Source organism: Nannospalax galili, unplaced genomic scaffold (genome assembly GCF_000622305.1).
Source record: "Nannospalax galili isolate Female #2095 unplaced genomic scaffold, S.galili_v1.0 scaffold559, whole genome shotgun sequence".
Classification (NCBI taxonomy): Eukaryota; Metazoa; Chordata; class Mammalia; order Rodentia; family Spalacidae; genus Nannospalax; species Nannospalax galili.
The window spans coordinates 4,242,456-4,255,966 of NW_008343479.1; the positions used below are offsets into that span (position 1 = coordinate 4,242,456).

Consider the following 13,511-nt stretch of genomic DNA (forward strand, 5'->3'; position numbering starts at 1 on the left):
TAATTAACAGAAAAGAAGATGTCTAGAACAATAATGCACTTTTTCCACAAAATTGAGACAATATACTTTATTTTGTTTCCAGGATGCATCTTAAAAAAACTGTAATTGGTAGCCCAACAGCATAGTGTAACAGGGCAAAACTATACAGAGACACATAGGAACTTATAAAAAAGCATACAATAGACATGGCACTCTACTTCAGCTCAAAAGCCATTTTGATAATTCATCCACCCCAAGTACAGCAGATCTGTCATTATTCAGGGCATGAGCACTAAATACATTACGATCCACTTAGGAGCAAGTTAGCAAAGTAAGAAAAGCAATGTGCAGAGTCAGTGGCAGCATGCCTATGCTTTAAACAAGTATAATTGAAGCAGCAGCTTGTGCATATATAAGCCATTTTTTCTTTTGGTTTTTATTTCTTTTCTGTATCCAGTGAAAAAGCTTTAGACACAGTACTTCCAAAAGCAAGCTAAAGAAGAAAACCAAACACAGTATTAGAAAGATACTTTCTTAAATATTACCCTTGAATAAAATAGTCTATGTGCTTGAATAAGAGACAGAGACATTTTTAGAAAGATGCGCTACATGATATCTGCTAGCTCTTCGAGGGCCTATAACTCAATTAAATTTAAGTAAGTTAAGACTTCAGAGTCTTTATCATACTAGCTGCACTTCAAATATTACCAAAATGGGCAGCATGGAGAACAGTCCCACCACAGCAAGCTCTATTGGGCAGCACTATCCTGCATTATTATGTGTGTGACACGATCCAGGGAATACAGAGGCTGACCTAGAGACTCAGACTCCTATTTTACACTTGGGGTGAATGAAATGCTAAAGAGGAAGTATCTTAAGTAAAAAGCAGTGCTAATTGAGCCTCTATAAATTGAAGGAAAAGAAAGGGATTTTAAACATCACTTTGCAAACTACCAAATGATACTTATGCAAATTAATTCTTCATCACATGGAGTCTTTGCATTGTAATCATGTAACTCTGCTTCAGACAAATCAAACCAAAGTTAGCAGCATTTCAATCTTCAAATGCATAAATGAAGTGAATTTACATCCTGTGTAGGAAGAGCCATCGCTTTCCTTCAGCAAAATTACATTCGCCCTTGTGAAAGCAGATGTCTATTTTCAAACCTGGAACTGGAGAGCTTGGCCCTTTAACCCAATCTTCCTTTAACAGTGTGCTTGGAAAGTCAAATTGTGTACTCTGTCCCTTTAGATATCTTTGGCTATCTCTGTCTGGCACCAAAATATGAGCCTACACATAGCCAAGACTTACATCACACAAGCAGTGCAATTGAGACTGCCGTGGAATATAGTTTGGAGAAATATTTGGACCCGGTTGAAAGGACAACCATGAGTGGTATTGCAAACAGAGCCAATTCCTCCATGCTTGCAATCATTTATCAGTTCCATGAAGTTGAACTCCAGCCAGCATTCTGCTGTCCCTTGGTGTTTGCCTCATTTACATTTGCATTTTCTGTTCTTAGCACAATGCGAGATACTGAGCAGCTATGCTTATAGGAGCTGTCTACCGACTATATATTAAAATATTTAAGAAAATTTCTTCAATAAATGTAAATTCTTATTTCCTTAAGGTGGATTTCAGGGCCTCTACATTTTATCACAATACATTGCTGTTTGTGGTAATCACAAATTTTGGATTAAGTTTTATGACCTAACCTGGCCATCCAGTCCATACACTCATCAGCACAAAATTGGTTCTCATCAGATAAAAGCATTCTTTCATCTCTTCTTAATTAAAATCAAAACAACAAAAAATTTTCCATAACACTTAAATCATTCTAGCTAACATCTTAATTTTTTTTCTTAGAACAAAATTCTACAAAAGAATTGCCTATTATAGGCAGATCCTGGTGGTTGACTAGCCAGATGACCTAACTTAATTGGCAAGGCCCAGGTCCCAGTGAGATACCTTGTCTCAATAAGTAAGGTGAAAGGTGCCTGAGGCAGACTGGCAATTGAGGTTGTCATCTGACTGCCACACACATGAGCACACATGCACATGTGTGCCTGAACATATATGTAGACATGTGAACATACACATTGCCTCTGATTTCAATTATTTAATGACGACCCATTTAACAAACAGTTCACCAGTCATTAATAACATTTTGAGCCTGAATTTAACTGGTAGATCTTGTTCTCATCTTACTGGATTTATCACAGCTTCGGATACCCCTGAACTCCTATGAAACGTGTTGCCACTTGGTTTCCATGTATTTTCTCTTTGTTGCTTCTTTCCTTGTTGTCTGCCTCAGGTTAACTCCTTTTTGTTGATTCTCACTCACTGCACAGCCTCTGACCTTCAGGTGACCTGGGCCTCAGTCCTTGGCTACCTTCTCTCTATAGCTAGTGCTACTCTCCATAGATGACTTCATCAAGTGCTAGATGTGATTCTGATGATAAATGCTAAATTTGTATGTGCTGCTTTCCTAAATTCCATGCTCATGTATTCAACGTTCTACGAAAGCCACTATCAGGGAAAGTTTGTTATACATGACAAAATAAATTCCAAATGTCTGTGGGAGAGAGAGCATTCTCTAGCTGTTCCTTGTATGTCTTGATATTTTCAAGTGCACTATATTCAGTTAAGTTAGAGTCAGGATCACTCAGTCAGTTCTAACAGTGAAGAGCCTGTTTATCTCCTTTAACCCCCTCCTACCTTGTTATGGGGGTATTAGAGACTATGCTTCACATAGTCTAGGTGCAGAATGGGGTGATGATAAATTTATGGAGTAATTACTGAAATGATTTATGTTAAAGTCATATGGTACTTATCAGATGTCATGTAGTACTCTAATTAGCTCATTTAGTCCTAATAATCCATGAAAATTATTTTTATTGTACTTAACTTGAGACAAAAACATGCATAAGAAATTAATTTACAAAAGTCACACAGATGGAAGATATCAAAGGTGATATCTGAACCCAAGTAAGCAGTGCACTTTAGAACCTAAAAGCTTAGTCACTGTATTGAAATGTTAGAATATAAAATATTTGCCATATGCTAAATTGTTAAGACTAGCTTATCCTCTTTCTCTTTAGCAGTATTGTAAAAAAAATGTTTTTAAAGAAGATAAGACAAGTAGTGGTGCGAATGAGTAAAATCAAGTGTACCTAAAGAAAGTCACATTTACAGTGAATTAGAGTTACCAAGTTTTAGAGTGATTCAAAGAAAAGTCTTTCTAAAATTAGATATCTGAGTCAAGTCTTGAGTTCACCACAGATGTTATAGCAGTGGGGTTTGAAAGGAAGGTGTTCTGAAATTCTAAGTTGATTTAAAACTTGATTATTTCTACTTGGTCCTCACAGCATCAGTCTTTAAGTCAAAACAGAAAGGGTAGACCACAGCTTTAAAGAGTAAGGACCTGTTTCATTTAAACCTGAAATGTGTGACCTGGTTACCTACTGTTGCCCGGACAGGCTCAGGGGCATTCCCATCAGAACATGGTGACTGAAGTCTCTCCTCTTTAGGACATAAGGCTTGATCTTGATATCAGCCATAGGACTAAACAAAAGTCAATACTATCTCTTTCCTCCTAGAAATATTTGCCATTAAAAAGGTCTTTTAGAAGTCAATTTAAAACTAAGATGAAAGTTACCTCGTTTTTTAGGGTGGGAAGAGGATACATCATTTCCAAGAAATGACAGTTCGGCATTCTTTGCCCTCATATGCTGTTCTTTCAGCTTCTCCAGCTACAAGAAATTAAAATGATAACTAGTCCTTAGTAACAATGCTGGGAGGAGAAGGGGAGAGGAGAATGAAGGAAAAATATAGAAAAAGGGAAGAGAGAAAAACAGGAGAAAAAAAGGAGTAAGAGAAAAAGAAGGGAGGAAGGGAGGGAGGGGGAGAGAGAGAAAGAGAGAGAAAAAGAAAGAAAGAAGAAAGAAAGAGCATTGAGAGATTTTCTGAAATAGGTAAGTGGGTTAACCAGAGATCAGAAAGGAATAGGTTTTTCACAAATCAAGTGAGCTCTGGGTATCAATTAATGAGGAGTCTATAAATGTAGCCTGGGTAGCTGGACCTGACGATGTCACCCATGAGGGCAGTATTTTCCAATAAACTACAGAGAATCGTGGAAATGCTTACATTTCCAGAAGTTGTTTTCCTTTCTACTAGAAAAAGATGTATTTTGAGGCCCTATTGTTTTCATCCAGCATTCAAACCAACTTTAATCTTTAACAAACCTTGAACTGCCTAACCCCTACAGACCAACTCTATGGAAATCAGGTTTGGCCTGCACACTGTATGTCTGCATTCTTTCTGCTCAGAAGAGAATAGCAGGCATTATTTTCTGTCCTGAATGGCTCTCAGTTTGAATAATGGAATAATACCCAAATGTATTTGAAGGAGTTAAGAAATTATATAACTCAATAATGTTCAGATGTTCTTTATAAAATATCAAGAGGTAGAGAGAATGGGGCTGATGGAGGTGATGAGGCTCCCATTCTAGATAGCAGCACTGCATAAGCACAAAAAACTAAAAATGAACCTGTCATATGATCCAATGATACCACTCCTTGGCATATACCTAAAGGATGCATCATACTGTAGAGATACCTATACATCCATGTTTGTTGCTGTTCTCTTCACAATAGCTAAGAAGTGGAAACAACCTAAATGTCCTTCAACTGACGAATGGTTAATGAAAACGTGATAGGTCTACTCAATGGCATTCTACTCAGCAGTAAGAAAAGATGAAATTATTAAATTTGCAAGTAAATGGATGGAGCTAGAGAGTGTTACACTAAGTGAAGCAGCACAAAGGCAGAAAAGCAAGCAGCGTATGTTCTCCCTCATTTGTGGACTGTAGAACCAATCCCTTATATGTGAGTACATAAATTCTGATGTAACACCAGGAGCCAGGTAAAGGGAAAGGATTCATGGAAGTAAAGGACAAGAAACAACCTGAAAGGGGAATAGTAGGTAGGGAACAGATGTTACCTGAGGGAGGTGGAAAAAGTGGGAAGAATCAGCAGGGAGCAGAAGAGGGAGGGACATGCAAGGGACCATGGTGTGGGGGAGAGAGGGAAGTCAGGAAAGGAAGGATGGGGAGGAGTTGGGGGGTGGGGGGGGGGAGGGTGGGGATAATGGGTGCACTATGACCAGGGAAGGAGGGTGGAGGAGGCTGGATGGGAGGAAAAAGAGTGGAGATGAGTGAATCTCAGGGGGCTAGGAAACCTAGAGGGAAAAGTGGTGCCCTAGACAGCCTATGAGAAATGCACATAGAGGATCTGAACATTAATACATATGTATATCTGGGAACTGCTTGTCAGGGAATGCAGTGCCAGATAGAAGAGGCCTCCCTCAGAGTGACAAGCATGCCATACAGCACTCATCAAAGAAGTTTCTTTTTGTAACAGATGGAGGCGACTACAGAGTTGCACATCTGGTCAGGCACAGAGAATATATGTCCGTGAGATGCCCAGTATTAGGTGACACATCTGCAGTCGAATCTCTACAACTAAGGCTCATGAACATAATGGAATAAGAGGTAGAGAGAGGGCTAATGCACCCTTCAACTGTCACCAGTGAGGCTTCCATGTACATCAGAGTACAATGCACACAGAAGGCCACAACTGGCCAAATTTTGAAGACTAAGACACTGTAGACTGTAGGATGGGACTCTTACATGGAACCTCACCCACCCATGGCTCAAAGACCATTGTGGAAGAGGAGGCAGAAAGATTGTTAGAGCCAGGGCTGGTTCATGAACACAGAGAGGTGGAGGCCTCCAAGAGGCTGGAGGCTTGCTCATGTGAGACTGCGGCAGCAGTGGCAGAGCAGGACCCATGTCAGCTCAATTAAACAAGGGCCCAAAGGGGAGGTGAGAAATAGGTGGCGGGCCAGCACTGGAATGAGAACTATTTGAGATTGATTCTGCTGGGTGAAGAAGGATGTGACTTACCACTGGGTGAGCTGACTAGACTCCAGTGGATGCATTTACACTGAAGGATGTTTGGGAACAAACGCCTGAATGAATAAGACTTAGCAGGTATGACAGAGTCTACAGGGTTTGGTGGGGAGATAGAGGGAGGCATGCATGGAGAGGGGGTCTGGATTTGAGTAGGAAATGTTGTATGAAATTTAAAATGCTCAATTAAAAAAATGTATCAAAAAGAAATTATCTTATACTGATTATTAAAATTGAGCATTAAAGTATTTTGCACTCTCACCTGGTTAAGTTCTTGCCATTTGTGAACCAGTTCTACACCTGTAAGAGACATTGAAAATGAAAAACATACCACAAGTAACATTTAATTCACTTCAAGACATTCACGTGTGAACTTCATGGAAAGCAAAGATCTTTTTTATGATTTGAGGCAACCTACCCATTCTTAGTGTAAAATACTCAATATGTTTTCCAACATATGTAATATTGAAATACAATTACCTGTATTATGAAAATTACCCATGTCCAACAATAAGCACAAAATTCTCTAAAGTAAATGTTGGCTCTAGGAAGAAGTATGACTTACAAATAAACAGCAATATTTTACTGACATGGAAATTCTCATGAAGAAATAGTAAGTGGAAAAATGCTGGACATAAATTCTACATAAATTCCAAACAAGAAGGTCATTTTCCCAAACTAGTAATAATTTTCAGATTTTATTATTTGGGTACTAATTTCCTCCTTTTTAAATAATTTCATTTTTTTTTCCAGTAAAAAGATCTCTCATTTAGTTTTTTAAAAAATTCATAATCCTGGTCTTTTAAAGTTTTTATTAATATTTTTAAGGTTTTGTTTTGTTTTGTTCTGTGCCTTTGTTTGTGCTTTGCAGGGCTGAAGAGAAAATCCAGGGACCCAGGCATGCTAAGCACACGTTTTACCACTGATACACGTCCACACCCAATATATTTTTAATAGTTTGTTCAACAAATATTAAACTTTAAAAAAAAATACTTTAGATGTTGTCTGAGAGAGTACCACACTGTCGTGCTGTCACACATTCTCTTTTAGGTGACACTATATTTCTGAACAGAGTCTTAGTAATTTTAGGGGGAAATCCTATTGTTCAAATGACAACAGTCCAATTGGTGTAGCCTTGACTTCCCATTCATAGTCTCTGTTTCACAAATTAAAGAATTTGTGTGAAAACAAAGATAATTTCACCAAAACAAACTGTAGTTACTTGATGACATTTCTAATGGAAACTTATGAACATGATGCTCTTGAAATGTTTACTGAGGCAAACGTTAACTATACCAGGCAGAGTTGTACACAGGAGAGGGAAATCTGAGTAAGACTTAAGTATTCCTGGGGCTGGAGAGATGGCTCAGCAGTTAAAAACACTGGTTGTTCTTGCAGAAGACCCAGGTTCAAATACCAGCACCAATATGGCAGCTAACAACTGTCCGTAACTCCAGTTCCAGGGGATCTGATGGCTTCTTCTATCTTCCATGGGCATTACACGACATGGGTGCACTTACCTACACGTGGGCAATACACTCATACACATAAAATAAAAATAATAAAATATTTTTAAAATAAATTTTTAAAAAATTTAAAAAGAATAAGTATTCCTTACCTCAGTAGTGACCAATCCAGTAGGATTCTCTTATAGAATGAAATGGGCAGTTCACGCTTTTAAGTAAATCTATGGCTTTTTAGCAGGAATATGTAACAATAAAAATATTTATTTAAGGCTTCATTGTGGCATAAGTCATTCATTATTTTATTTATTATAAATTGCCATTTAGAAGGATCAGAGAGAATTACTGTTGTTTTTTAATGTATATAGTTTAACTTTGTTTTGAATATTTTATTTATTTTTATATTATGTGTATGAGTGTAATGTCTGCATATATGTAAGTATACCTGTGTTGTGCAATGCCCACAGAGGTCAGAAGAGGGTGTTGGATCCCTGGAACTGGAACTATCGACAGTTGTCAGCTGCCATGTGGGTGCTGAGAACCAAGAGCAGCCAGTGCTCTTAATTGCTGGGGCATCTCTTCAGCCCGCACTTTAGCTTTATTCTTAACTCACCAATGTTGGGAGGACTTTGAAAATCAAAGGTTTTATTCAGTAGCATCATCAGTAGTTCCTCACGATTTTTAACTTCTTTGTCTGGGAAAAATTCATTCTCTGTAATAATCACATAGCACCATTTTAAATGAGTCAGTAAAAGTACTTGTAAGTCAGTGGGGTTTGCAGGCAATTCTTAATGCCCATATCCACCCATGCAAACAGATAGGGAAGTACATGATCCGAAGACACAGGCCATTCTAAAACCCAGTGGGTGTACATGAACACAGACATCCTGAGAGGAAGACAGAAATAGGCCTGAAAGACCGTGGGGTTTCAGGTGAATTTTCCTTTCCTCATTATAAGTTTTATTTTTAATCATCTGCTATTGCTTTGAACAGATGAAGTACAAACTAAAAGTTCTTTTTAAGAGAAAAGAAGAACATTTGATGCTGAGATTATATCGGACACATATGTTTAAGTATCAGCTAATTTGTGTTTCATGGATTACTTTTAAACTTTCCAAAGAAACCTTGTGAAAGAACCAGGCTGTGCTGAACTTTCCCCACATTGATGTTCTTCAGTCTTTCTTGACTTTCAGTCACAATTTATGGCTCAGGTTTCTGACTGTTTCAGTGATATAAACGTGGATATTCTGAAGCAGAAATTGGGATAACAGACTTCACTCAAGCTATGAAATATGAGTGTTCAATAAGAATTTGGTTAAATATGGTGCCATTGGAATAAAATTAGTGTATAATAACTTCGTGAAGATTTGAAAAATACAAAGTCACTTCAACAGTTCTGTAGGGTCACCTTTCATCTCCCCATTTCCTCACTCCAATTGTTACTGGATGCACAGGAATGAATTAATGAAGGTTAGTGAAAGTATTATGATTTCAATTAAAAGAATAGTTTATAACCTGACTGGATTCTTTCTCAAATCATCTTTCTCCCTGTGACCAAGACATATCAATTAATGAACTAAAGTGAATGTCTAATTAAAGAAAGAGAATGAAGATTTGGGGCTAGTGACAGCATCAAATTTTTCTATATTGCCCAAAGATGTTTAATTGCTATTCATTTCTTCAATTTTCTTAGCTTTATGACACAGAAATGATCTGTGTTGACTTATTCCTTAGAGAATTAAAAATATTACTATAAATTTGCTCAAGACCAAGATATGATTATGCAGTACTATAATATCTATTCTAATCATTCTTTAAAATGTTAAATTATAATCTTTAATTATAAACATGTTCATTGGAGCAAAAATGATAGATTTCAGAGCCAGATGGTAATGGCCACTTGTCTCAGGAAGATAACAGTAGTGAGAGAAAGAGATTCTTTGCTTTCAACTTAGAATACTTGTAAGACTAGAAATTAACTAGGAAGGTATAGAGAGGAAGCTATCATTTCATACTGCCTAGTCCATGTCTCCTGTGAACTGAAGTTCCCAGAAGAAAAAAAAGCCACAGCTATATTAAAGGGTCTACAAGACTAATTCAGTGACCAGAATTTATGACTGTGAAGGGCTGGAATGCCACCAAACCAGAGCCTAATTATCTTGGCCTAGCTTTAGCACCCTTAGTAGCCTTTATTGCCCATCCCTGTGTCTGGCCCAACCTCCTTTAGACTGTCATGTGAAACTTCTTGAGATGTGTTGATTTGGCAGACTAGTTTAGTTTCTGAGACACAAAAGCTAATAATGTCATCAGATAGCATCTGAAATCTGTAATACAGATTTCCCCACTTTGCTACAACCTACCTACCTGAAGTTTCCACCAGCTTATTCAAAAAGTGCAAAGATTCATGACTCTCTATAACTCTAAAATCTTCAGGAGGGCCAGTAAGATGGTTGAGCAGGTCAAGCTCATGCCCCAGAGTCTGAACTCCTGAGTTCCAGGGAGGGCCCCACATGATGACTACTACAAGTTGTCCTCTGACCTCCACATATGCGGCATGGCGTGTGTGTATACACACATACAGGCAGACATATAAGCTAAATATAAATAAACAAATAAATAAATAAATAAAACAAATAAATCAAGCAATAAATAAAGCAATAAAATAAAACTAAAATTGAAAAAATGTTTTTAATAAAATTTCATGAAATTTTTATCACTTTGGAAAATGATATTTGAGGTGTGATCCTGGGCCATGTTCCATCCCATCCAAATCAAGAATAAACACCGAGGGCTGGATAGATGGTTTATTGATCAGATGGCTCACAAGTGCCTATTACTCCAGCTTCAGGAGCTCTGACACCCTCTTCTGGACTCTGTGGCCACCTGCACTCTCATGCACGTATCCACATCCACACTCACACATAAACACATTTAAAAATAATAATAAATAAATAAATATTTTTAAAAGAATAAACCGTTTTACTCCCTTGGAGGTGAGAGCTATATTTCGCATTATACTCTGTATGTCTGGAAAGATGAATTGCCAGCCTTTACAGGTTTTGTCTTCAATGATTACACTTATATGATCCTTGTCCTCAGAGAACTTTTTGACTACTTCAAATATTATCATTTATAGGACTCTCTGAAGAAAAAAGACTTCTCTAAAGATTTTTAAAAATTCATGTCTAAAGAATACTAAGCTGGGCGTGGGGGTGAATGCCTTTAATCCCAGCACTCCAGAGGCAGAGGCACGTGGATCTCCATGGGTTTAAGGCCAGCTGGGTCTACATAGTGAGTTCTAGGCCAGCTGGGGCTACAGGAAGACCCTGTCTCAAAAAGACAAAAAAAAAAATATACTAGATGTTATTTGATAGAAATAATAGAAAAAATCCTGTTTTTATTCTAGCATGTAAGATATAGCTATAGCCTTATAAGAAGACATGTACTTTTAACATGCTTCCATCTTTGAACACTATAAACATTTATGAGGAAAATATTGGAATATTAAATATCTGAATGTGGATACATCTTTGTCACAAAGAAAGACAAATTTCTCAGGCAGGAGAGAATGAGTGACAGGTAAATACTCAGAAGATACAGATCCATTACTGTTCCAGAAACGCCACGCTAACAGACCCAGCTGTCTCCTTGCTCACAGCCACGGGTGAAGCCTCTACTGAACAGAAGTAAGAAAATTTTACACAAAAAGGAACTTAGAAATTTCCCCAGTGATAATATTGCAAAGCCATAGGTTTCTTGGTTAAGGTATTTTTCTCCTTTCCTTGAGATAAGCTGTTTTCCTACATTGTTACTTCACAGTGAAACATGTTTTAATTATTGCCCCACCAAATAAAAGCTGGCAAAACTGTGCTATTTGCTGTGGGTATTTTCTGCCACACAAAGGGAAGAATAGTGAGCCCAACATTTTAGTATACGATCCTTGATATTGCTTGCTTGAAAAAAATAAACTTGTATATTCAAAGGGTGTGGATAGAAGCTCGTTTCATTCTTCAACAATTTAGATCAGAAAATAATTTTACTTAAAAGTTAATCATCTTCATTTCTACACAATGAGATCACAGCATCCCAGAGAGAAATGGTACTGCGATGCTTCTAGAACTACGTGCCAGTCACTGTGGAATCCTGAGGTGAGAGTATGATTTAGAATCTAGCCAATGCTTTAGAGTTCTGTGTATTTATATTTCACATACATGTGAAACCAGAAGTTATCATTGAGGCTAACACATAGGAATGTTGCTAAGTCTGAAAAAGATGATCACCCTTTCCTCACATTTGCTAGAACCATGAGGATGATCTGGATGAAAGGATTTGGGCGGATAGACAAGAATAAAATGAATGCCATCCACAAATAAAATCATAAAACCATTCAGAAAATCCTGATTTCTTACCTTGAATTTACATTTCTGATTTACCTTTCAGCAGAAATACCTTCCTAAATAAATGTTTTGTGAATATTTCTTCCTCTGACAAAAGATAGGAATTTTCAGGAGCTTTTAAAACCATTTTAAGGCAGCAAACTTGAACAAGTAAGGGGGAACTAGATCCAAAAATGGGAAACTTGACCCCTTTTCTCACTTTAGTGTCACATAAAATTTATTACATGCTGTCCTAGCTCCTGTTGTGTTAGATAAAAGGGTAACTACTTCGTAACAAGGAGGTCAGTTCAATGAAAGGAAACTCTAGGATTTCAAGTTGGAAGGGGTATTGTTTTAAAAAACATTAAGTCACTATTTTTTAAAACAAGGAAATTCGCAAAAGTTTCAGAAATTGTTTATCCAGTAAATCAACCCCAAACCTAACTCTAACAATCCTTAAATTAAGGATTGCTTCTATGCAATATATCATAGCGTTCAAGATTTCCATGCTATGAGATAACAAGCATAGAAATTTGCTCCCACCTGTTTCATGATGGCATATTTTTAAAGACTTCACAGTAAAATTATTCTGTGGACATAAGTACCATGGATTCAATAACACAGATTAACACAGCCAATACCTAAAGTGAATGTGAGGATTGTCCTTTAAAGGGCTGACACTCTCCCCATGTATCGCTGCCCACCACCTTCAAGCAAGTCTTCATATTGATGTATTGTTCTCCAAGATGTTACCCTTTCATAAGCATTATCACAATAATCTCATATAATCAAAGTCTTTTTCTTTCTCCAAGGTACTTTATGGATATGCATAGATATGCAAGAGTGATTTACTGCTGTTTACACATTACTAATCTCTGACCACAGACTACAAATATTAAATAATTGCCAATGAATAGAAAAAATATAGCTAAAGTTAATTTAGAACATTGTTGGGCAAATATGTCACAATTTCCTTCAGGAGGAAAGCTTCATATAATACATTTATTCAAAACAGCAACTGGGAAGGAGTGGGTTAGTATTTGGTTTATATTATTCTCTCAAAATATTATTTCTGTAATGATATAAGAGTGAGTGATATAAACAGAAAGATAGGCATATTCATCCACCTGGAGGACTTTCAATTCATGCACACATACCTGGGATCAGATAAGGTCGTCCATGAACTGATTCTAAAAGCATCATTACAGAAAACAAAGTCAGGGGTCCAAAACAAAGAGCGGTTAAGGTCTTCCTCATGTTAAAAATAGCCTATGCCCCGCAGACTTTGTAGAGAAGCAGAATACCCCAACAGCTGCAGAGTGTAGCAGAGCTCACCCTTAAAAGGTAAGAGTGCTTCAATTACAAATCTAGAGAAGGAAAGAAATTTATAAAATGTAATGCAACCTGTCAACATGATTCACTACTTGGAGAGGTGACAGATTGGCTACACTGCCAATCGTAGGGAGAGCCAAATCGATACAGCTCGGACTGCCTATTTCACTAGACACAGGCGTTCTTATGCATCCTCACACAAGTTCATGCATAAGCCCCAAAGCAGAAACTCGCAAAGTAGAAGGTGTAAGTTGGGTTTCCATAATATTTTGTTTCTTTTCCTAACTCTAAGATTAATTGTCCTAAATTCCTCTTAGTACTAAGCCTGTAAAAGTGGGACCAATTTGACTAATTTAGAGCAAAGCAATCATATTCGTAATAGTAACAAA

General features: G+C 37.3%; 1 protein-coding gene across 1 annotated transcript; it reads right to left on the bottom strand.

The window, feature by feature from the left end:
* Window positions 1–405: 405 nt before the first annotated feature.
* Window positions 406–13,047, bottom strand: Uts2b (urotensin 2B). The gene is made up of 5 exons (XM_008839703.2): window positions 12,948–13,047; window positions 8,028–8,126; window positions 6,214–6,251; window positions 3,639–3,732; window positions 406–472 (listed from the first exon to the last, which is right to left on the bottom strand). The coding sequence occupies exons 1-5, from the start codon at window positions 13,045–13,047 to the stop codon at window positions 447–449; spliced, it is 357 nt and encodes a 118-aa protein (XP_008837925.1). The 3' UTR covers window positions 406–446.
* Between the last annotated feature and the right edge of the window lie 464 nt (window positions 13,048–13,511).

Coding starts and splice junctions, on each gene's coding strand:
- Uts2b (XM_008839703.2), bottom strand. CDS start 13,047: ATGAGGAAGACCTTAACCGCTCTTTGTTTTGGACCCCTGACTTTGTTT. Junction 3,733..6,213: donor AATGGCAAGAACTTAACCAG/GTGAGAGTGCAA, acceptor AATTTCTTGTAG/CTGGAGAAGCTGAAAGAACA. Junction 473..3,638: donor TTCCCACCCTAAAAAACGAG/GTAACTTTCATC, acceptor TTTCTTCTTTAG/CTTGCTTTTGGAAGTACTGT.